Source organism: Theropithecus gelada, chromosome 3 (genome assembly GCF_003255815.1).
Source record: "Theropithecus gelada isolate Dixy chromosome 3, Tgel_1.0, whole genome shotgun sequence".
Lineage (NCBI taxonomy): Eukaryota > Metazoa > Chordata > Mammalia > Primates > Cercopithecidae > Theropithecus > Theropithecus gelada.
Window position 1 is genome coordinate 174,335,547 of NC_037670.1, and position 24,165 is coordinate 174,359,711.

The 24,165-nt window shown below is 51.2% G+C and overlaps 3 protein-coding genes across 9 annotated transcripts in view; 2 read left to right on the plus strand and 1 right to left on the minus strand.

The window, feature by feature from the left end:
• Window positions 1–9,994, plus strand: part of LRRC61 (leucine rich repeat containing 61) — a 28,929-nt gene extending 18,935 nt beyond the window's left edge. For 5 of the 6 annotated variants that reach the window (XM_025380325.1, XM_025380323.1, XM_025380326.1 and 2 more), the window contains one exon: window positions 8,532–9,994. In XM_025380325.1, the coding sequence (XP_025236110.1) occupies window positions 8,691–9,470 (780 nt within the window). In that variant the 5' untranslated portion in view covers window positions 8,532–8,690 and the 3' untranslated portion in view covers window positions 9,471–9,994. Of the gene's footprint in view, window positions 1–329; window positions 921–8,531 lie in introns of those variants that run through there. The other variant, XR_003118665.1, reaches the window with a different exon arrangement.
• On the plus strand, window positions 1,996–2,950 carry ZBED6CL (ZBED6 C-terminal like). Its single transcript, XM_025380328.1, is given in 5 exon segments — window positions 1,996–2,350; window positions 2,352–2,589; window positions 2,591–2,678; window positions 2,681–2,837; window positions 2,839–2,950. Coding segments are annotated over 5 exon segments (705 nt in total). The 5' UTR covers window positions 1,996–2,240.
• A 145-nt stretch (window positions 9,995–10,139) lies between the features above and the next one.
• On the minus strand, window positions 10,140–13,483 carry RARRES2 (retinoic acid receptor responder 2). 2 transcript variants are annotated; one of them, XM_025379095.1, is made up of 6 exons: window positions 13,395–13,483; window positions 12,282–12,475; window positions 11,950–12,054; window positions 10,831–10,926; window positions 10,436–10,562; window positions 10,140–10,261 (listed from the first exon to the last, which is right to left on the minus strand). In XM_025379095.1, the coding sequence occupies exons 2-5, from the start codon at window positions 12,453–12,455 to the stop codon at window positions 10,446–10,448; spliced, it is 492 nt and encodes a 163-aa protein (XP_025234880.1). In that variant the 5' UTR covers window positions 12,456–12,475; window positions 13,395–13,483; the 3' UTR covers window positions 10,140–10,261; window positions 10,436–10,445. The 2 variants fall into 2 exon arrangements, with proteins under 2 accessions (XP_025234880.1, XP_025234882.1); XM_025379097.1 differs by lacking the exon at window positions 13,395–13,483 and adding an exon at window positions 13,215–13,333.
• Between the last annotated feature and the right edge of the window lie 10,682 nt (window positions 13,484–24,165).

Below are 24,165 nucleotides of genomic sequence, written 5' to 3' on the forward strand. Positions count from 1 at the left end.
CCTGGTTCAGAACTTTCTGTAAAGATGCCTTGGCCATTTTTCTCTCAATACAAAAAAGTTTGTAAACAATAAAACCCCAAAAGAACATGGAGAAAGACCAACTTTCTCCATGTTTGTATATTTACACAAACTAGGCCACCTAGCAGTCACCAACTGCTACAAAGTCCAGACAAATACAGGAACTAGAGGGGGCAGCATCAGGGGAAAACAAACCCAGGATCAGATGTGCACCCCTAAACACGTTCTATCACACTCGTCCCATTTCAGCCTAGCAAGGGAGGTTCGTGGTGATCCTACAGGATGTAAATGAGGCCCCCTTTTCTCCTTAGTTACCATGATACTGAATCAGCGCTGCAGCAGGGCAGGACGCCGGCTGTGCACACCACATGAAGACGCCCTCCCTACGGGGCTTCCTTGAACCCAAGAATTTGGAAAAGTTAAGAATTTTAGTCCTTGCTTCATATATCCTTCCCTGGACAGCACAGGAGGGGTACAGGGGCACTGGTCTTAACATTTAGCCTTCCCAAGTCACGTTTTTTATGAATACACACACATACCCCCTGTTGTGGATGGTAGGCCTAGCCCAATCCAGTGGAGGATGGATCTGGGGTATGAAGCAAGTCCCATGCCCTAGGATTAGGAAACCCTCACCTAACCTTGGTGTCCCTGGGTGTCTCAGCACCTTAGTCTAATTTTCAGTCTTCCAGTAGCCAGAGATCAAGTCTTGGGCAATCCAGTTGAACCCTAGTCTCCTATGAGACATTTTCAAGGTGGGGGAGTTTCAGGAGGACACTATGGCAGAAAAAGCAAGTCTCTGGCAAACATGCAGTTCAATAGGCTGGGTCTTCCATTTGGTTGCTCTTCGTGGTTAGAAAAACAACCAGGAGTATTCCTGCTATGCAGGCCTGGAGCTTCTGCTGACTTATCCCTGAGGTTGCTCGGTACCTGAGAACAGTAAGGAGTAAGGGACCGAGATTAGAATAGACAGCAGCACAAACAACATCAAGGGGAATAAAAGCTAAGATGCACTGGAGATATCGGTAACACAGCCAGTGCTGTGGGCACCCGGGAGACAGGGACCGAGGTGCAGTATCCAAGGGAGCAAATCAGTCCCATCACACTGGCCCGGAGCTGGGTGGGGTGAGTGTGGGAGCCGCAGGTCTGCAGCAGCCCTCGGCCACCCTGTCTGCCTGGGGTGAGTGTGGGAGCTGCAGGTCTGCAGCGGCCCTCGGCCACCCTGTCTGCCTGGGGTGAGTGTGGGAGCCGCAGGTCTGCAGTGGCCCTCGGCCACCCTGTCTGCCTGTCTCCGCCACCCATTGCTTGGGACAGTTCCCAGCACCCTGTCCCAAGAGTGGGCTGTGAGGAAACAAGATGTGAATAAAGCCCGGCCTGCCCATGAGGGACTTCCTCCCTCAGAAGGTAGTGGCTGTGGGTTGGGTCCATTATCTGGTCTGATGCTTGCTTAATCATTTCAGTCCAGCATGGGAAATATTATGATTACCTGTCCTTCTTAAAAAGGAAAACAACTTCCCTGTCCAGGCCACTTTTGAAAGCTGGAGGTTCTAGGGGTGGTGCCTCAGACAAAGCACGTAGGCTTCTGAGCGATTTCCTCCAGCCACCCTCGTTTGCATTTGGATAGAGCTTGGTTGGAGTTCCTTTGCCTCCCTGCTTCCCACACCAAGAGGGTAGAAGGGCTGATGCTGGGAACCATGCTCTGGGTGCGAGGCCTGCCCCTGGAGGGAGCTGCAGAGGACTGGCAGCTGGAGGTGCTGGAGCAGGCCAGCCTGTGGCTGGGCCATGGCTCCCTGCGGGCGGGCTTACTGGTATCGAGCGGCTGCCCCAGCCTGGAGCAGGTGGCCAAGGGCGAGGGCTATACCCATATCCATTGTTTCACCCACTGCCTTGACTCCCTGGTAAGAAACTTTCTGTGTCGCCATCACAGTGTCCAGATCATCCTGGGCACTGCCAGGGCTATCTGCAGCCATTTCTAAAGCTCTGTGGAGGCCCGGGGGCTCCTCACCCAGCTCCAGCGCCAGCACGCCCTCCCGGCCCACCAGCCTCTTGAGGAGCTCTTGGTCCACTGGGTCTCGGCCTACCACCTGCCAGAGTGGCTGGTGGAGCAGCAGCAGCCCCTTCAAGAGTACAAGGGCAGGCACCAGCTGGGGAAGGCTGGTGTCGCCTTGTCGGCCACATTCTGGAGCCTGGCAGACAGCCTCAGCAAGCTCCTGCAGCCCTTCCAGATGGCGGTCCGCGAGGCGAGTGTGGTGCAGGCCTCTCTGAGCCAGGTGCTGCCCCAGCTGCGCTCCCTGCACATCTTCCTGGAGCAGGTTCACGGACACTTTCAGGAGCAGTGTCGGGGAGGCGGGCGCAGCCATCCAGCTGGCTAAGGGGTTGGCCCTGCAGCTCTGCACCGACTGTCAGCTCAATGAGCTCTTCTACCGCGAGGAGTTTGTGCTGGCCACTTTGCTGGACCCTTGCTTCAAGGGCAAGATTGAGGCCATCCTTCCTGTGGGGGCTGACATTGACCACTGGAAGCAAGTCCTTGTGTACAAGGTGAAGGAGATTAGGGTGTCTGAATACTCTTTGACCGCCCCCAACCCCCAGCCCCCTGCAAAGCCCCAGGGGTCTGTGTGTGGACCCCACCAGGGTAGCCAGGAGCTGCGGGGTGGAGGGGAAGAGCCGGGGGAGCCTCTGCAGAGCAGTGGCTGCTCTGGGGCCTTCCTGCTGGCCCAGAGGGAGAAGGGCTTGCTGGAGAGCGTGGGGCTGCTGGCCTCCGAGAGGAGTGGGGACTCGCTGTCCACCAAGAGCCACTGGGCCAGCGTCATTGTCAAGACGTATCTGGGAGAATGAGACCGTCGGAGCCCAGGACGACCCCCTGGCTTCCTGGGAGAAGAAGCAAGAAGCCTGGCCACCATCTGTCTGTCTTACCCCCGACAAGAGGCTTCTCTGAAAGCATGTTTGCCTCCCTGAACAGCCCCACCCTTCTAGAGCGAAACTCTTTTCTCAACGTGGAGGCCATTGAGCATACTTGAAGACCAACCTGGAGCAGTTCCCCAACTACACCCCGCCTCCCCTCATCTGCTCTAGTGGTGACCTGGCCAAAGGGATACAGGCCCTGCAGTCCGCTCAGGGTGGGATGGCAGACATGGCAGGTGCCCGTGCTCACTCTGCCCGTGAACTCCTAGAGAGCCCCTGTCTGTAGTAGGTCAAAGCAGAGAGCCGGGTGTTGCATCCTGGGTGCCACATGCTGATGGCCAGAATCTTAAACCTATTTGGTAAGAAAGGGTCAGTTTCTCACTTGACAGATTGCCATATTTTTTTTTTTTCTGGGAGATGTCATTTTCCATCTCCCCATTACTTTCTTTATGTCTAGCAGTATGTGCCGAGAAGAGGCTTACTCTCTTTGTAGGTGACTGTGCATTTTGTACTACGTGGCTTTGTACATGTGATGCTCTGTTAAAACATAAGTGGGTGTGAAGGTCCTTGAATACACCTTGTCTGTGTGGAGAAGTGGATATATGCCCTTAAGAGGCTTGCTTTCTCAAAAAGTGGCCAAGGATGTGGAGTGGGCGTGTGCTGGCAGGTAGGATATGTCCTCAGCTTCTTGGGGGCTGGGTAAGCTATTGCAGCACTTTCTGAGGCTTGCAGTGTAGGGAGAAGGAAATCCCAAGGTAGAATAGCCATTTCCAGAGTGCTCACATACCCCACACACCAGTCTTTTGGGGGGTATCGGAGTAGCCAGAGAACCCGACTGATGGGACTGACCAGCTAGCTAGGAGAGCTGAGATGCCAGTCCTCAAATGGTGTTCTTACCAATAGTCTATTTCCAGACTGCTGGAAACCTTGGGGTTTCTTCCTCCAGTGACAGCAGCCTCAGTAGCTTTTCTGGGCTCCCAGCGGCCGGCTGTACACCCCACCTGCCATCACCCTTGCCCCTGCTTGTCGTGGACCACTTTTAAAGGGGAAGTTCCTTATTTGGAAGAGAGAAAGGATGTGTGTAGCACACGCATCATGGATTGCTCAGAGTTCCTTTAGGGCAGAGCTGAGGGCCTAGGATCCAGGAACCAGTGGGATTGGACAGGAGAAGAAAGAAGGGGGTGGCCCGTCAACCCTGCAAGACTTGCATCCAGGTAGCCTAAGGGTTCCTGGTCACTGGGTAGGGTGGCTGCTGAGATGCAGGTTGGAAGAGGCAGGGAAGGCTCCAGGCCTAACTTGCAGCATGTCACTGGCCATGGAGGTGAAGGGACAGACTCTCCCCTTACTGGCTGGCAGCCCCAGGAACCTGTTCCCTTGCCTCTCCCAGATGAGTTGCCAGCCCTGTGTTTCACTATGACCAATTCATTCTGACATCTGGATATTACTGAAAATGTAAGGAAGCAGGAAAAATTAACTATACTCCTTTCATTCAGAGATAGCCTCTATCAATAGTTTGACATTTTTCCCTCTTTTACATTGAGATCATACCCTAGGTACTGTTTAGTATGTGATATTTTCATTTTCACAGTATAATAACTGCACCTGTTATATAAAGTTTTGTAAACATTTTTAATGACTGGAATAGTATGATTTGAATTAAAGTCTGGCCTCCAGATTGCTTAGATCACTCCACTGCCTGTAGCACTAGGAGTGGGAGTGGAGTGCTGGGGACACATTCACAGGTGATAGGAGGCCGGGTTTGTCTTGCGGAGCGGCCTTACTACTGCCCCTGCCTCTGATGCCATTGCATCTGGATAGGAGGGGCAGGGCTTGCTGGACCTCTCCCTGCAGTGTCCTGCACCTTACTCGCAGGATCCTGACTCACATGTCGGAGCGCGGAGGATCCGGGAATGTGATGCATCCTCAGGTTGCCTTAGGCAGCGTGCGTGTCTGTGCTTCCGTCCTTGAGCAGTCGGAACTGTTCTTGGAAGTGGCATCGTGGCTCTGCTGTGTGGCATCACTGAGCGGGCTCATGTTCCGGGAGAGGACTGGTGAGGCAGCGAGGCTCGGGAGAAGAATGTGAGAAGATTGGGTGGGGGTGAAAGGAAGAGGGTGAGAGAGCTTGATGGCACCAAACCAGGGGGCTTGGGCTCTAGAACCTTCACTTTCATCTAGGGGCAGTTTTGTCCCCCAGTGGACATTGACAATGTCTGGAGGCGTTTTTAGTTGTTCCAAGTGGGGTAAGGGGAGTGGTTCTGTTGGTGTCTAGTGGACAAAGGCCAGGGATGCTGCTCAGCACCCTTCAATGCACAGGACAGCCTCCACAACCAAGGCTTAGCCTGCCCAGATGGCAGTAATGCCAGGGTTGGGAACCCCTCTTCTAGAGCGTTAGAGCCTCCAGTCCACCCCAGGCTGCTCTGGGTTGAAGCATTCCTCCCCCTAGACTTAGCTTTGCCCTTTGCGCATCATTTCCCAGGTAGAAGACACTCACCAAGGCCTGGGACCGTCTTCCCTGGTTCTCAGTCAACCTCCCTCAAAGGGCCCAAGTGCCATCCTTGTCACCAGTCCTCTTTCCAGACTCTCTTGCTGGGCCAGGAGGTCTCTGTTCCCTTCATTTCCATAGTTAGGAAAAGGATGGCTCCCACTGGAGGAGTGCTGAACCTGGTGGACGTGCGGAAAGCCATCCTCCTTATGTCTGCGGGCAGCCTGATGTTAGTTGGGGCTGCACAGGTGGGCACCGGCTGGTTCTTGGTCTTACTGGGCTACCTGTTTGCAGTGTGCAGCTGATGGACCAGAAACACAGCAGAGGTCACTGACCCCCAAGAGAATGAGGGTTTTGCACAACCCATCACCAAGACCCAGGCGGCCTGCATCGTGGTGAGGGCAGGACGGGGCCACACTGGTGCAGGGCTGTGTGTTGGAGGGCAGCAGGGAAGGGCTGATTTGTGTCCCAGTGGGGTCTTTCTGCTCCGTTTCCTCTTCTGTAAACCATGTTCCTGGTGTGAGCATGCACAGTTGCCTGCCTCTGTCTGCCTGTGTCTTTGGTCTCTCCCTTTGCTGAGCCATCATCTCCATCTAAAAAGCCACTGACCCAGTTCCTCAGGGCATTCCCTTAACCTCTGCAGTCCCACTCTGGCCTCACCTGTGCCCAGGACTGCTCATCCAGTGGCTGTCTCCCCAGCCTCATCTCATCTGAGTCCAGTGGGGCATCCTAGCAGTGTTGGTCTCACTCCTTAAAAGCCTTCCATGTTCTCCTCCCTCTGGCTGCTTGGCAGAATCCTTCACAGACTCATTCATTCAGCCTCATAGGTTAGCCTCCACCTCTGCTGCTCGTTGTGTACAGGACATCTTCCACATTCACTCCTGAAATGGTGGGTGGGTGGGAGGGGTGCCTGCTCCTGGAGAGAGGCCTGCGGGTTCTTAGAGAGCTCTGTGTCCCCAGCATGGTTGGCCCTGTGCACTGCATGCCTTCCTTGATGCCAGCTGCCATCTCCCTGCTGATGGTGCCTGGATCCCTCCAGCCTGGAGCTCCAGCTGCCTCCTGAGCCCCATGCCACACTCACTCAAGCTGAGTGCTGTGTAGCTGGATGTCTTCTTGTCTCCAACCTGTCCCACCTGTATTTCACATGCTTGAGAAGGGAGCCCCAGTCCAGGTGGGGTGGCTCATGCCTGTAATCCCAACACTTTGGGAGGCTGAGGCAGGTGGGATCACCTGAGGTTGGGAGTTCGAGACCAGCCTGGCCAACATGGTGAAACCCCATCTTTACTAAAAATACAAAATTTAGCCAGGCATGGTGGTACATGCCTGTAATCCCATCTACTTGGGAGACTGAGGCAGGAGAATCACTTGAACCCGGGAGGCGGAGGTTGCGGTGAGCTGAGATCACGCCATTGCACCACTGCACTCCAGCCACAGCAACAAAAGTGAAACTCTGTCTCAAAAAAAAAAAAAGAAAAGAAAGGAGCCCCTTGCATACAGTCACCCAGCCAGATTCCCCAGTTGTCCTAGACTCTTTCTCCTCCTCCTCATTGCTTCCTGCCCTCCTTAGGGCCTGTATCTTTTGTTTTCATAGCAGACATGTTTCTAGTACCTGGTACTCCTCCTGCACCCCCCATCTTAGGGGCCAGAGCAGCTTTAATCAAATGCAAAGTTGATTGCATCACTCCCTGTTTACAAACCCCAAAAGATTCCATTCCCATGGAGGGAATCCACACTTCTTGGCAGATGCTTCCAGTTCCTTTTGGAAAGAAATGAGGTATAAATAAGAGAATGAACTGGAGTGTTGCCGACTAGAAGGGAGCTAGATAAGGAAATGGGGGCCATAAGCACAAGGACTCCCCTTCCCAGACGGGGTGGAGAGGACAAAAGGATGGCAAGACTGTTTACATCCTCGCTAGCTCCCTGCTTGGGAACATAGTAAATATCTTTGTTGATGGTGTGGGAGGAGCTAAGTGGACCACGCTCTGGGCCTGGTTTCCTTGGAGAGGGGAAAATGTAAAGTGTTGATGTGTAAACTCAGACTCGGGAGTCGCCGACACCCTGCATCAGATCTGCAAGGCAGGCATCACCCCGCTGGCCTGGGTGAGACTCCTGGGACTGGACCTGGCCAAAGTCTGCCAGGTTGGGAAAGCTGCGCTTGGAAGAGGTCTGTTATTTTCCTTCCTGCTTAAGTCTTGCGGTCCCTCCACCAGGCCACCCCTGCTTTGTGCCACAGTCATGCACTGGCACCTGGACTCACCTGGTCCTGCAGCCCCTGGCAATTTGATGTGCCCATCCTGGCTTTTTGGAGCCACCCTCCCCTCCAAGACAGCCTGCCCTTTGGGAAATTTATGTTGTATTTGCAGCTGGCACCATGCTGTCTGGCACATATACCAGTGATGTTCCATTGATCTGTCCAGCAGAGGCCAGAGTAAAAGAGCTAGCTTTGGCGGGCAGTGAAGTGGTAGGAGCAAGGGTGTGGGACCTAGCCGGGCCACTTACCCCAGCCTTCCCTGACCCTTCGCTACCTTGACCTCAGTTTCCTCCTTTAGGACTAAAGGCCAACTTCTTATGCTTTACATCTCCAACCGGAGGCACCAGTTGACCCATATAATCTGGAAACAAGTTTGAATTCATTGCTGTTAGAAAGAATTGCAGTAATACTGACTGAATCAAACAAGGCACATGTGCTCTCATTTGCGTTACATATATATTGATTATCCCAGAAAGAAAACAAACTGGTGATGGTGGTTACCTATTGCCTGTTCAAACATAACGGCTTAAAGTACACCCCCAAATTAATAGGGATGGATCGTGAGTGGTTACTGAAAAAGTAAAATAATGATGTTTTGCCCCTAGTTTGGATTTAACAGAAAGAACTGGTAACATTGGGCCTGAATCCATCCAGCATGGCCCTAAGCAGCTGGGGCCAGTCTGGGCTGCTCCCATTGGGTTGGGTCTGCACCCCATCCCTGTCACTCAGATGGTTTTTGTGGGCTGTGTCCCAGCTTGGTCTTCAGGTCTTGCCTGGCCGAGATTGTTGGTTTTCATGGTAAAAGCAGGGTCAGACTCCCTGCCATCACCTGCTGCATAAGACACAGAAAGTGCTGCCTGCTGACTGACTGTCTCTCCTCAGGGACTGGCTGGCTTCGTGCAGGGAATTGGAACCAGGCCTCCTGGCACTGGCCTGGGGAGAGCGGAAGGTGCCTGCTTCGGGGCAAGCACCAGCTGACCCCCAGTGGAACCCCGTGACAGTCCTGCCAGGGCCCAGGCCATCCCAGCCGACTTCCATCTCATGGAGCCTCCAGGGGAGAAGCCGGGAGAGGCTGGCGGGCTGCAAATCACACCCCAGCTGCTGAAGTTGCGCACAGGCGAGTTCTCCCTGGAGTCCATCCTGCTGCTGAAGCTGCGTGGCTTGGGACTGGCCGACCTGGGCTGCCTGGGAGAGTGCCTGGGCCTGGAGTGGCTGGACCTATCAGGCAACGCGCTCACCCACCTGGGCCCGCTGGCCTCCTTGCGCCAGCTGGCTGTGCTCAATGTCTCCAACAATCAGCTGACGGGCCTGGAGCCGCTGGCCACCTGTGAGAACTTGCAGAGTCTCAATGCCTCAGGCAACCTACTGGCCACCCCTGGCCAGCTGCAGTGTCTGGCTGGGCTACCGTGCCTGGAGTACCTGCGGCTCCGAGACCCTTTGGCCCGGCTCAGCAACCCGCTCTGTGCCAGCCCCTCCTACCGGGCTGCAGTCCGGGAGCTGCTGCCTGGCCTGAAAGTCATCGATGGTGAGCGTGTGATTGGGCGCGGTAGTGAGTTCTACCAGCTGTGCCGAGACCTGGACAGCTCCTTGCGTCCCAGCTCCAGTCCCGGCCCCAGAGCCACCGAGGCCCAGCCCTGGGTGGAGCCAGGCTACTGGGAGTCCTGGCCCAGCCGGAGCAGCTCCATCCTGGAGGAGGCCTGCCGGCAGTTCCAAGACACACTGCAGGAGTGCTGGGACCTGGAACGCCAGGCCAGCGACAGCCTGGCCCAGGCGGAGCAGGCACTCAGCTCTGCGGGCCCCACCTCTTCCTTCGTCTTCTGAACGTGGCCTATGGCCCAGGACAGCCTGGTGGGTGGCCTCTCTGCCCCCAGCTCCCCTCCCTGCCCCCACACTCGTCTTGGTTGCTTCACCCTGGTTACTGGCCCTGCATGCTGGGCTATTGCTTTATCCCTATCCTGAGAGCAGCCCCTCCCCATGATCCCTCCACATGCTGCAAGGAGGCACTGAAGGGCCTTGAGCAGGTGTAAAGGCTCTCACCACCCGTGCGCCTGTGTCCGCAGCTGCTACCACTCCGGGCTGCTCCAGCCTGCGACTTGGTGGAAGGAATTACTTCCTCCTGAGACTACAGGCGAGAAAGGTAGGGATGGGCCAGCCTCTCCTCCCAGCTGTTGGGAGAGAGTTGGCAGGCTGAGTGACCCAGAGCACTCCTGGAAGCAGAAGCGGGACTCCCCTGCCTTGCAAATGTGCCTCTCCAGACTGCTACTGTACTCCTTCCTGTCCCGCCCTGGCACCTTCTCTGCCCTTTCTCGTCCACACATCTATTAAATGCTTCTGTTTCATTTGCATCCCTGCCTGGCATTTCATGGGGGCACTTCTGGCTCTGGAGCACAGGAGGCTCTGCAACCCTGCCCACAGGAAGGGTGCTGTCCCCCTGCCTTCTTTGGCCGCCTCTGAGCTATGTTGAGGAGGAAGGCATGCAACACAAGGAGCTGAGAGGCAGCTGGGAGAGCAGCTTTATTATCATGGCCGGGGATAGAACAGGGTACTCTCCTGGGGGTCTGGGGTCTTCCACTGGTTACCACCGACAGCGGTCCCAGAGGCACCATGCAGCTCTAGACAAAAGGGAAACAGGTTTGGGAGTGAGGGAGGTTGCTTCGGCCCCAGTTCCAGCTTTCCTCCTAGGCTCCTGACCTGTCCCCTCCCAGGCTCCCAAAGCCCAGCCCAGCCCCTCAGCATTCCCAGGGTTGGCCCCATCCAGATGGTGCTCTCTGTCCCCTGGTGCCTACCAGTGCTGGCTCAGCTGTGGGGCAGGGCCTTGGAGAAGGCAAACTGTCCAGGGAAGTAGAAGCTGTGGGGGTCCTCACCAGCCCGCTGCACCCTGATGCACTGGGTCTCCTGGTGCTCCTCAGGCTCCTGCCAGGACCCACAACTGTTCAGGCAGTATAGGAGGGGCAGGCAGTGCCCGGGAGAGGGGAAGGCCGTGCCAGTGGAGGGCTGCCAGCATCCTGGGCAGGGCCCACCTGCACGTCCCCTGGAGAACGTCCAAACCAGGCATAGCGCTTTCTAGCCCCCACTCTCCCTCCCCCTTGGCCAAGCTTCTGCCTGGGGACTGGCCCATAGGCTCAGCTTCCATCCATCTTCCCAGCCCTGTCCCCACCTCTGCACCTTTGCCCCTTCTTACCCGCAGAACCTGTGTCTCTATGGGACAGTGGACCATCCGGCCCAGAACTTTGCCCTCAGAGCCCAGTTTGATGCAGGCCAGGCATTTCCGTTTCCTCTGTGGGGGAGGGGGGAGCATGGGGTGAGCAGAGGAAAGGGGTGAGGGAGGCCTGGGCATCATGAGGGTGGGAGCCAGGGCTGCCCATCATGGGACCAGATTCCCAGCTAGGCCCTCGAGCCCAGGAGCAAGAGGTCATGCAGGCCAGCAGGTTTTAGGCACAGCCCACCCTAGAATGTCAGAAGTCAGACCCATGCAGTTTTCAAACTGTGGAACTTTCGTGTGTGTGCAGGCAGGAGTCCTTCCCAGATGGGTTGTGTGGCACATGCATGAACACGCATGTATGTGGTTTGTATGCAGGAGTGTGGGTGGATGGGTGTGTGATGTATGCATGGACGTATCTACTTGTGCTCGTGTGAAGGCAAGAATCCTCCTCCGATGGGTTCTTCCCACCCAGCGCCTCCAGAGTGGCTCAGCTGTCACCTATTCTGTTTATTACATTTTCTTGTAAGATTTGATTTGAGGTTGGTGAATCATTGCTATAATCCAGTGCCCTCCTTGAGCCGACAGAGGGAACTGGAGCCTTTACAGAACCTGTAATACAGAGCCCAGGCAGTACTCACAGAGTGGGAACTAGAACAGTCACTGCACTCCCATCCCGGGCATCACCCCCATGCTGGAGGGTTTGCCCCCACTGTGGCTGATGACTGGAGCCCTGCTAGGCTAGGAGGACACCAGACACATCCACACAGCGAGCTCCTTCCACCCAGGCCCTGAAGCTTGAGAGAGGAACTCAGACAGAAGTGAGCCCTGCTCTGATGAAGATAAGTCCAGGGGTAACCAAACCCTCTTTCTGTCTGCCAGGCCCCAGCTCCCCACCAACCACCCTCACAACCTTGGGCTCAGGCTGAGCTGCTCCACCTCTAAGGAGGCTCCTCACAGTGGGGTCTCTAACCTCAGGGCTTCTTAATAGACCTCCCAATTCCATGCAGGCACACCCAGGCATGTGCCCCATACGCCAAACCCCAAGTCCGTGAACTCACACCCAGCATGCGCCCATTGCTCTCACACCCCTTCACTCACCCCATTGGGCCTGACTTTGCACTCGGGTTTCTTCCAGTCCCTCTTCCGGCAGCTTGTCTGCTGGAGCTTAAATTCCAGCCTCACAAATATTCCAGCTGGGAAGTGCTGCAGACAGACAGGCAGAGGATGGCTGGTAACCAGCTGAGCGTGCAGAGCAAGCCCTGGTGTGACCCGCGCCCCCCTCACCTAGTCACATCCCAGCAGGTTGGACTGGGGCCTTTTCTCCAAAGGGCTGGGGCTCAGAGCCCAAGCACTTCTGTCTCGCTTCCTGGGAATGCGCTGGTCTCCTGGGATGCGAGCCTCCCTGCTCCCGCCAGGGCCACGCTACTCACCGTGTCCACGGCGCTGTCCACACCGGTCTCCTGGAAGGCCCACTGCACGGGTGGGTGCTTGTGAAATTCCTCCAGGGCCACCTGCAGGCCCCGGCGCTGGGCTTCTGTGAGCTCGGCGACGCCCACGCCCACCGCGCCCAGCCACAGGGCCAGCGGGATCAGCAGCCGTCGCATGCTTCCGTGTCACTCCGGCCCTGCGAAGCGGGTGTGCGCCCCTCAGCTCTCCGAGCCAGCCCGAGCCGCCTCCTCCCGCGCCCTGCTCCCGGGGGGCCAGGCCTGTAGAACGCTGGGCAGAGGTGAAGGAGCCTGGAAATGGCCCTTTCTCCAAATTGATCTTGGGGTCTTCCTGGTCCTCTCCGCTCCCTTCCACCCTGCCCGCGCTGTTCCCTGGGGCCTGCAGTTTTAGCAAAGTTCCCTGCCCACGCCAGGAATCAGTCAGTTCCCACTCCCACCCTCCACCCCTCATCTTGCCCTTTCTCCCTCTCCCTGGGTCTCTGACACGACCCCCTCTCCTCCCTGCCGTCTCCGGAGCCCCTCTCTCCTTTCCCTGCTCAACCTTCTCCCAGACCGCGACTCCCTCCCTGTTCAGAATCACCGTGCTCCCACGGGGTCCCCAGTCTCCGAGGTCCAGGCCAGCCAGGGGGAGGGGCAGGGGTCGGAGGTCGAATACTTTTGGGAGGATCTAAACACGTGGGAGGGCCCGACGGGTGGGAGCCGCGGAAGGCCTCACCCTCCCGCGCGGGGGCTGCCTCGGGCCACCAGCCCGCCCCAGTCGCTAGGAATGGGCGTCTCGCGCCGCCCAGCCCTTGGCTTTCCCGCTTCAAGCAAAATCTTCCCTCCTTCCTCTTTTTTCTAGGGCCTTCCCCATGACCCCTCTCCCAGCCCTTCTGAGCAGTCCTCTGATGCATGACTGGGGCCACCGGAGGGGCTGACCCTCCCGGCGAGCCCCGTCGGTCCTGGTGGTCTTGGGACCGGAAAGAGACAGATGTGGAAACCGAGGCCCCTCAGTGAAGAGCTGCCAGGGTGGTCGCCTTAGACCAAAGGCGTTCGTCATTCCGCCTGCGCAGCTGCCCCTCCGCCCGGCTGCCGCCCCAGCCCGCTTCCCCTCCTCACGTATTTCCCTGCGCCTGGAGGTCTCCCCTGACGGTCCCGCAGCTGAAATCTTGGCCTCACTGTCCGCCTCTTCCCGCTTTTCTCGCGGGGTGGCCCCCACCTCCTCCCACCCCCACCTCCTGGACCCCCTCCAGCAACTCCAGCTCCTCCCCTGCCCCGTGGGACCGGCCTCTGGGGCGGGATGCCGTCCCGCGCCCTTCCTCTCCATCCCACCCCTCTCCCTCCCCTCAGTCCAGCCCTCATGACCCTGACCCCGGCCGCGGCTGCAGGCGGCTAGCCCGGGCGCGCAGCCCTTGGTCCCACCTCCCTCTGGCTCCGGCCTGACCATTCCGCGGTCTCGGCCGGCCTGGGCCTCTTCTCCGCTGCTCTGCTCCCCCAGGGGCTTTCTGTGCCCCACTCCTGCCCAGGCAGGGCTGCCCTGTCTTGGGTCCTTTACGGGGGACCATTCCCCAGCGTCCCTGAGACACTCATCCTGGGATTTCTTCCCCGAAATACAGACATCCTCAAACCAAATGAGACCTCGATGAGGTCCCTACCCCTGTCCCCGCCTCCCACTCCCTGAGCCACACTGAGAAGGAAGGTCTCTCCTTTAGGGAGGACTCTGGCGCCTGCAACCTTGATGGACAGCAAAGATGTCCAGTGTGGATCCTGCATCTGCCTTTCCTGACCATTCCTCGTGTCTCATTATCCGTGGGGTAGATTCTCATGGGGAGTGGAGGAGCCTTCCGGTGTGGCGGAACAGCATGATGGAATTCATAAAGTGAGAGGAAACCCAAGGAAAACTGTCCAAATAGCGGCTGGACTCCGGGGTATGCTGGAGCAAGGACGAAGAAGCTCTGGGACTTTGCATGTCAGTAACCACCACCACCATGCCTCTGGTTCCCACAGCACAGGGATCACCTGAAGTAGAGGATCTCATGTAACTTCATGGCTCTCTCTGAACTTCTGTTTATCTGTAAGATGGGGATCAGAAACTGTCTTAAGGAGTTGTTTTGAGGATTAAATGAGGAAACATGAAAAGCAACTGATGTCTAGTACCGGGCACAAGGCTTTTGTCCCCTACTTATGCACCCCTGGCCAGGGTTCTCCACTTAGAGCTGAAAGCTTCCTTAACAGTGTGCTCTGGGGGCACCAGAAAGAAACTCGACTTCCATTAACCACTTCCGGGTGCGTGAAATCCCACCACTACTTAGGGCAGTTCACTCCCCAGCTTGAGCTACTCAGACTTCCTTAAGCAGAAAGAGATGGGATCTGCCTTCCCTGAAAGCTTTAGATGGGGTTAGAGAGAAAAGATACACCCAAAGATCTTTCCCAGCCCAAGAACTTGAAGGAAACCAAAATATTTCACCCCAAAAAACACTTATTTGACCCAAGGTGGCTGTTCAGAATGGCCGGAAATAGAAGAATAATGAAAAAGCTGTCTTTTGTGGAGAGATTTGCATCTGTAGAGGAAATCTACATTGATGTAGCCAGGCTTTCTGCGAGGCCCTCCCTTGTCTGGATGTAGGAAAGAGTAACTGAGAGGCTGACAACCTTTACAGGTCTGAAACAAACATTTACCCTGTATTCCTTCTGAGGGCTGCTACCTGTGAGGTGTCATCTGCCTAACAAGACTCCCTTTGCCAACCAGGCCTCCTCTTCCCTCCCTTCCATAACCTGTCTTGCCACTATCTGAGCCCCCATATATGTGTAAACTCAAATGGTGGATAAGCTTCTGTATCCCATTGAGGGGTTGGGGTAATCACTCTGTGGTTCTCTCTCATGCATGTTAATAAACATTTCCTGTTAAAGCTGAGGCAGGAGGATTGCTTGAGCCCAGGAGTTTGAAGGTGCAGTGAGCTATGACTGCGAAACTGTACTTCAACCTATCTGGATAGAGCAAGACCTTGTCTCTAAAATCTATTTTTAAAAATTATTATTATACTTTAAGTTCTAAGGTACATGTGCACAACATGCAGGTTTGTTACATATGTATACATGTGCCATGTTGGTGTGCTGCACCCATTAACTTGTCATTTACATTAGGTATATCTCCTAATGCTATCTCTCCCCACTCCCCCCACCCCACAACAGGCCCCGGTATGTGATATTCCCCTTCCTGTGTCCAAGTGTTCTCATTGTTCAATTCCCACCTATGAGTGAGAACATGTGGTGTCTGGTTTTCTGTCCTTGCAATGGTTTGCTGAGAATGATAGTTTCCAGCTTCATCCATGTCCCCACAAAAGACATGAATTCATCCTTTTTATGACTGCATAGTATTCCGTGATGGATATGTGCCACATTTTCTTAATCCAGTCTATCATTGATGGACATTTGGGTTGGTTCCAAGTCTTTGCTATTGTGAATAGTGCCACAATAAATATACGTGTGCATGTGTCTTTATAGCAGCATGACTTATAATCCTTTGGGTATAAATGGGATGGCTGGGTCAAATGGTATGTCTAGTTCTAGATCCTTGAGGAATCACCACACTGTCTTCCACAATGGTTGAACTAGTTTACAATCCCACCAACAGTGTAAAAGTGTTCCTATTTCTCCACATCCTCTCCGGCACCTGTTGTTTCCTGACTTTTTAATGATTGCCATTCTAACTGATGTGAGATGGTATCTCATTGTGATTTTGATTTGCATTTCTCTGATGGCAAGTGATGATGAGCACTTTTTCATGTGTCTGTTGGCTGCATAAATGTCTTTTGAGAAGTGTCTGTTCATATCCTTTGCCCACTTTTGGATGGGGTTGTTTGATTTTTTCTTGTCAATTTGTTTAAGTTCTTTGTAGATTCTGGATATTAGCCCTTTGTCAGATGAGTAGATTGCAAAAATTTTCTCCCATTCTGTAGGTTGCCTGTTCACTCTGATGATAGTTTCTTTTGCTGTGCAGAAGCTCTTTAATTAGATCCCATTTGTCAATTTTGGCTTTTGTTGCCATTGCTTTTGGTGTTTTAGATATGAAGTCTTTGCCTATGCCTATGTCCTGAATGGTATTGCCTAGGTTTTCTTCTAGGGTTTTTATGGTTTTAGGTCTCACATTTAAGTCTTTAATCCATCTTGAATTAATTTTAGTATAAGGTGTAAGGAAGGGATCTAGTTTCAGCTTTCTACATATGGCTAGCCAGTTTTCCCAGCACCATTTATTAAATAGGGAATCCTTTCCCCACTTCTTGTTTTTGTCAGGGTTGTCAAATATCAAATGGTTCCTTGTCTCTAAAATATAAATAAATTAATTTATTCTATTAATCTGCCTTTCATCAACTGATTTTTCAGTGTGAACCTTCAGAAGGCAAAGGGGAAGTTTTCCCTTGCCCCCACAGACCCATGCTGGGGGATGTTCTGAGGATGGGTGAGGAGAGAAATCTTCCAGGACAAGGTGGGACTTGAGCTGAGCAAAGCAGGAAACTCATACTGACTTTGGTGGGGGCTGGGGGGAAAGTTGCATCAGGCCTGTTGCAGGGGAGGTGAGGCAGTCGAGATGGGGAGGTAGGTTGGGAGCAGGGTGGAAGGAGTTGGTGAGGGAGGAGCCAGTCTGGCTGTACTTAAATGGCCACACAAAATTCACTTTGGGTGTAGGTATGTGAGGTGCACCCTAAAGAGGTGGATGGTGTTACTGCAGAGCACTCATAGGTGTGGATGTGTGAAAGGACTACTTAGGGCATATTCATGAGCTCATCTCCAGGTAACATGTCCCAATCCAGGGGAGCAACAACAGGACTTAACTATTTAATGATGGTTAATGATCCTCCTGGTCATCACAGCTAAAAAAGTAGACTCACATATCTAACTTGTTCCAAGTTTAGTTTTCCAATAACTGAACTGAGTACCAAAAAATATTGTCCTTTAATGTTTGCAACCACATTGACAAAAATAGTTTATTTCTTTTAGAAAAAGTGATTTGACTTTGAAGCAAGAGCATATCAGTTGCAAAACTATACCTATTCAAGTTAAGTACATTTGCCAACTTGTGTCAGTTTGGTACCATTAACATAAATTCAAAAATGATATTGCATAAATTCAAAAGCCACTCTAAATTTCTCAATATCAACTAAGTATTCTTTAAATTTTTCTTGAAATATTGCCAATTTACATAATGCTGTATATTATAATTAAAACCTCTGTATGTTGATTCTTGTGACAAAAGTATGTAAATTGTAATTATTTGTCACCATTATGAAAATATTTAATTTGAAATGCTTATATTTGTCTGGCTAGGTCACAAATGAGGTTTCTTTTCCCTGGATATTCAAATTTAGCCCATTTATATGTAGTGTGATATTGGTGAGAAAATACTGACTTTTTAATTTTTAATTATTGAATACTTGGGTTGAGAGTAGTGACTCATGCCTGTAATCCCAGCACTTCGGGAGTTCAAGGTAGGTGGATCACTGAGCCCAGGAGTTCAAGAACAGCCTGGGCAACATAGAGAGAGGCTATCTTTACAAAAAAAAATTTTTTTTAATTAGCTGAGTGTGGTGGCACTAGTCTGTGGTCCTAGCTACTCAGGAGGCTGGAGTGGGAGGATCATTTGAGCCCAGGAAGTCAAGGTTGCAGTGAGCTATGATCATGCCACTACATGACCCTCCCACCTCAGCCTCCCAAAGCGTTGGGATTATAGGCTTGAGTCACCACTCTCAGCCTTGGCCACAGAGCAAGACCTTGTCCCCAAAACAAATAATAATAATACTTATTATTGTATATTTGGTAGTCATGGTTTCTGTCTCAAGAAAATCTTGGAGTTAGTTAAAAGTACAGTAAATCTTAGAAGAATTCTTCCACCACCCTGAAAATGATCTTTGGTAAAGAAAAGATCATTAAATGCATATATTTCATTGCTTTCAACAGTTCCATAAAACCAGCAATGATTCACAGCATTTCCACTTAAATACTGAATTAGTTTTAATGGATGTAGCCATGAGACTTGCATAGAATAAATGTCAGAAAACTGAGCACAAGTATCTTCAATATGTACCCTGAAGTGAAATGAAGCAACACTGGAAGCATCAGTCTCTTGTTTTAGCATTCCATTAAATACCTCAGTCACACCAGCCACATGGCAAGTGTTCCTAAACCTGTGGCAGGTGGGTACCATATTGGATAGTGCAGGTAGGGCATGTATTATCAATTATGTGAGTAAAAACTAAAACTAAAAATGAACAAATTTGTGTGTTTGTAAATGCATGGAATGTTTCTAGAAGGGAAAAACAAGAAACTTGTAACAGTGTTTGCCTATGAGAAGAGGATCTGTCCAGCTGGGGAAAACAGAGGCAGGAAAACTGTACTCCCTTTGTACTTTTAAATTTGTATAACTCATGGATAATTTGTCTATTAAAATATAAAAATAACTTTTAAAACTATTTTTTGAGACAGGGTCTTGCTCTGTTGCTCAAGCTGGAGAGCAGTGGCGCAATCTTGGCTCACTGCAGCCTCAACCTCCTGTGCTCAAGTGATCCTCCCACCTCAGCCTCCCAAGTAGCTGGGACCACAGGTGCATGCCATCATCCTAGGCTAATTTTTTTTTTTTTTTTTTTTGTAGAGATAGGATTTTGTCACATTTGCCCAGGCTAGTTTCAAACTCCTGGGTTCAGCAATCCACCCACCTTGGACTCTCAAAGTACTGAAATTACAGGCTTGAGCCACCATAGCTGGCCTTAATACTTTTAAAATCAAAAAACAAAGCAATAGCATTTTCTTTTCTCTTCTTTTATTTTCTCTTTTTTTGAGACAAAGTCTTATTCTGTTGCCCAGGCTGGAGTGCAATGGCATAATCAGAGCTCACTGCAGCCTCCATCTTGTAGGCTCAACTGATCTTCCTGCCTCAGCCTCCCAGTAGCTAGGACTACAGGACCACCTCACCCAGCTAGTTTTGTTTTTTTGTTTTTTTGTTTTTTGTTTTTTGTTTGTTTTCAGGAAAGAGGAGGTCTTGTTATGTTGCCCACACTGGTCTTGAACTTCTGAGCTCAAGTGATCCTCCTACCTCGCCCTTCCAAACTGCTAAGATTACAGGTGTGAGCCACGGCACCTGGTCCCAACAGCATTTCTGAAAGCTCACTCTGACTGCTGTGCGGAGCGGATAAGAGGGAATAAACCTTAGCAGGAGACAATTGTGATTGTCCAGGTGAGAGACGAATGTGGTTGGGACAAAACTGGGGGCAGTGAAGATGGGAAAAACAAAGTCCAGAAATACCTTGGGACTAAAGCACCAGGGTTTGGTGATTGATCAGATGTTGGGGTCGAGGTCAACAGAGGGGGTGAATCCCAGGTTTCTGGCTTGAACAGCTGTAGGCATGGTGATGATCCTCAGGGAGAGAGGGACTCAGGAGGGCAGTGAGGAGAGAAGTGTGAGGTGTCTGTGGGATATGCCAGTGGAGATGTTGAGTGAGCAGGGCTGGTGGAGCTCTGGCTGCAGATGGGAAATTGTGTTATCTGCATGCAGATCGAGATCAGAGCAGAGATGAGATTGGGGATTGGAGCAGGAAGTAGCTAGCCCTGGCGGAAGAGTGTGAGGAGGGAAGAGGTTAGGGCCTCACTGGGAGGGGATCCAACATGGAGTAAGAGGGGTGGGTGGATGAAGATGAGCCGGTAGGAGCTCAGTGGCAGGTCAGGAACATGTGGTATCACAGAGGTGGGGAAGGGGATGTTGGGAGGGGGAGGTAGGACTGGCAGTGTGTGCCCAGAGGTTTAGGAAGATGATGCCAGAAAGCACTGGACCTAGTGAGGCCAGGAGTGACTTTAGCAAGAATTGCCTCAGTGCGGAATGAGTGTAGAAGCACATGGAGGGCAGAGGGAAAGAAGGAAAAAGATGCATTAACCAATAAATGGTGTTGGAATATATGGCTAGCCTTGTGGAGGAAAATGATTAATGTTGGTTCCTGCCTCGCTTTTTACACTATAATAAATTCCAGATGAATGAAATTAAATGTACCAGATGACAACTTGAGGATTTTATTCATTTGTTTGCTTAATAACTTTTTACTGGGGAAGTATAATACAAAACCCAATGCCATAAGATTAAAGATTGATGAATTTGACTTCATGACTATCAAACATTTCTCCATGATAAAAAAAAAAAAAAATCAGCATAGGCGGGGCATGGTGGCTGGCACCTGTAATTCCAGCACTTTTGGAGACAGGCGAGGCGGACGGCTTGAGCCCAGGAGTTAAGGCTGTTGTGTGCTATGACCACACCTGTGAGTAGCAGTTGCACTCTAGCGTGGGCAACATAGCGAGACTCCATCTCTAAAAAATAAAAAGATAAAGAAAGAAAGATATAAAGCCATGTATCCAATGTGATATGTTTCAATTTGTGTAAAAATTAGGAATGTGCACACATGCTTACACATCGCATTGGGTAATTTTGGAAAGATTTACAAGGAACTTGCAAGAACAGCAGACTCTAGTGAGGCTAACTGCAGGACTACAGGGAGGAGGAAACTTTCAGGTCCTTTTTTTCTCTTTCTTGATTTTTTACTGCAGTTTTAAGTTTACAAATAAACTGCACAAAGTACAGAGGGTTCCCCGTACCCCCACTGCCCTCCCAGTTTCTCTTATTATTAACATTTTTGCATTAGTGTGGTAGATTTGTTAAAACTGATGAACCAATATTGATACATTATTATTACCTGAAGTACAGTTTACATTAGAGATTGGTCCCTGTAGCACATTCTACAGTGAGGTGTATCCACCATTACCGTATCATAGGAATTGATTTCACCCTCCTAAAAATCCTCTGTGCTCCACCTGTTCATCCCTCTCTGTCCCCAAAACCCTGGCAAATACTGGTCTTTTTACTGTTTCCATAGTTTTTCCTTTCCTAGAATGTCTTATAGTTGAAATTAGTTTTTACTTCCTTTTGAAATGCTTGAATTTTTTTTTTTTTTTTTTTTTTTTTTTTTTTTTTTTTTGAGGCTGAGTCTCGCTCTGTCACCCATGCTGGAGTGCAGTGGTGCGATCTCGGCTCACTGCAAGCTCCGCCTCCTGGGTTCAGGCTATTCTGCTTCCTCAGCCTCCCAAGTAGCTGGAACTACAGGCACCAGCCACCATGCCTAGCTAATTTTTTGTATTTTTTAGTAGAGACGGGGTTTCACCATGTTAGCCAGGATGGCTGACCTTGTGATCCGCCCGTCTCGGCCTCCCAAAGGGCTGGGATTACAGGCATGAGCCACCACGCCTGGCCTAGCTCTTTCCTTTTTAAAAGCTTATTCCTACTTTTAAAATACCATCCTATAAATATAGTATTTCTTTTTTAAAGTTCCATTCATCTCCTTATTTCAGCTGTGGTTTTGGTCTTTCATGTTGGAGTCACTCCTAAAAAGCCTAATTGAAAGCTTCATGGGAAGGTGGGGCCCTGTTAATTGATGGGTTGTGTTGTAGGGTGATCAAGTAGTGAGGCTGATTTTTTGTTTATTTAAATGATCCCAAATGTCAGTATTACCTACATGTCTTTGGGCCTATGCAGTTTTTCCAACAAAGAATCCTCAGAGCTTTTGTCACCACCAGGCTGTTTGTGTTCTGGAGGCCAAGTGGGGTCAGGAGGCTGACAGCCACCATTTAGCACAGGGACTTTGACTTTACCTCCCTGTATGAGCCTTTGGCTCTTACCTGTTCCATTCCTGCAGAGTATACTCTGGCCTCCTGCAGCAGTGGAGCATTGCAGGGGGCGTTCTCCAGTGTCCCCAGCTTCACTCTGTCTCTCCTGCACCTTGTGTCTCTTGGTTCAGACCCGTTTCAGGGGTCAATGAATTCAATTATCTTACCCCCCGCCGCACCCCACCGCAGGGACTCTGCTCTGCTCAGTCCATTACCACCATTGCTTCCCCACCATCTTTCTCCTTGTGAATTTTGCAATCCCAACACTTTGGGAGTCCAAGGCGGGAGACCAGTCTGGGCAACATAGTGAGACCCCATCTCTACAAAAAAATTTTCAGGCCGGGCGCAGTGGCTCAAGCCTGTAATCCCAGCACTTTGGGAGGCCAAGGTGGGTGGATCACAAGGTCAGGAATTCAAGACCAGCCTGGCCAACATGATGAAACCCTGCCTCTACTAAAAATACAAAAAATTAGCTGGGTGTGGTGGCACGTGCCTGTAATCCCAGCTACTCGGGAGGCTGAGGCAGGAGAATCTCTTGAACCCAAGGCGGAGGTTGTAGTGAGCCGAGACTGCACCACTGCACTCCAGCCTGGGTGACAGAGCAAGACTCCATCTCAAAAATTTTTTTTTTCCAAAATTAGCTGAGCTGAGTGTGGTGGCGCATGCTTATAGTCCCAGCTACTCAGGAGGCTGAGGTGGGAGGATCACTTAAGCCTGGGAGGTTGAGGCTGCAGTGAGCCGTGATCACACCACTGCACTTCAGCCTGGGCAGCAAAGCAAAACCCCATCTCAAAAAAAGAAGAAAAAAAAAAAAAAAAAGGAAAGAAGGGAAGCCTTAGATAAATTAAATTTAACACAGCTAACTGAGCAAAGAAAGAACAATTTGTGAATCTAGTGTCCCCTGAACCAGAAGAATAGGTTCAGAGAGACTGGAGCTGCCACGTGGCCAAGGAAGATTTATGGACAGAAAAAGGAAAGTGACAGAAAGAAAACAGAAGTGAGGTACAGAAGCAGCCAGATTGGTTACAGCTTCGAGTTTGCCTCATTTGAACCTGGTTTGAACAGTTGGTTGCCTCTGATTGGCTGAAACTTAGTGTTTGGCACAAGAGTAGGTTATAGTTTGTTTATACATCCAGTTAGCTCACTGTTCACTAGGTAGGAAAACCTTGAGGCCAAACTTAAAACACATTAGGAGGCAGCTTTGGGCTAAACTTAATGATTTTCCCTTTTCAGTCAACGTCTCAAAGCTTTAGGCATCGATGACACCCTGTCACCATCATAAATGTACTTCTTTGGTGCCATATCCCACTGGGGAATAGTAGAACAGTGGGTTTTCTAAGGTGGATAAAGGTGAGAGTATAGGGGACCTCCTTGTGCTGGAATCTCCTGTTTACAATAGAAAAACAAAACCTGGTCTGTCTTAGGACCTATCTGCTTCCTTAAAGTTTCAGTTTGATTATGTCACATTTAGCATGAATGACTCCATTTTGGCGGTCTGTTGAGGCCTAGCGCACAAGCTGAGTCCACCATGGCAAATGTGACAGGAGTGGGTGGGGATAAACATATGTATGTAATCCGCCACGTTTAATCAGAGTCTATGAGTTACTTAGAAAGACAAAAAAAAATTAAAAAAATATATATATTATTAAAAAAAAAAATATATATATATATATATATGCGCACACACACAATTTTTGGGGGGAGGACATAATTTAGCCCATAACTATATTCTTCCCAAATTCATATGTTTAAACCCAACTATGGTCTGTGTCCTCTAAAGTTCATGTATTGGAAATTTAACTTCCAATGCAACTGTGTTGGGAGTTGGAGCCTAATGGGAGGTGTTTAGGTCATAAGGACTCTGCCCTTATGAATGGATGAATGCTGCTATAGGCCGGGCACGGTGGCTCAAGCCTGTAATCCCAGCACTTTGGGAGGCTGAGACAGGCGGATCACGAGGTCAGGAGATCGAGACCATCCTGGCTAACACGGTGAAACCCCGTCTCTACTAAAAAATACAAAAAACTAGCCGGGCGAGGTGGCGGGCGCCTGTAGTCCCAGCTACTCGAGAGGCTGAGGCAGGAGAATGGCATAAACTCGGGAGGCGGAGCTTGCAGTGAGCTGAGATCCTGCCACTGCACTCTAGCCTGGGCGACACAGCGAGACTCCGTCTCAAAAAAAAAAAAAAAAA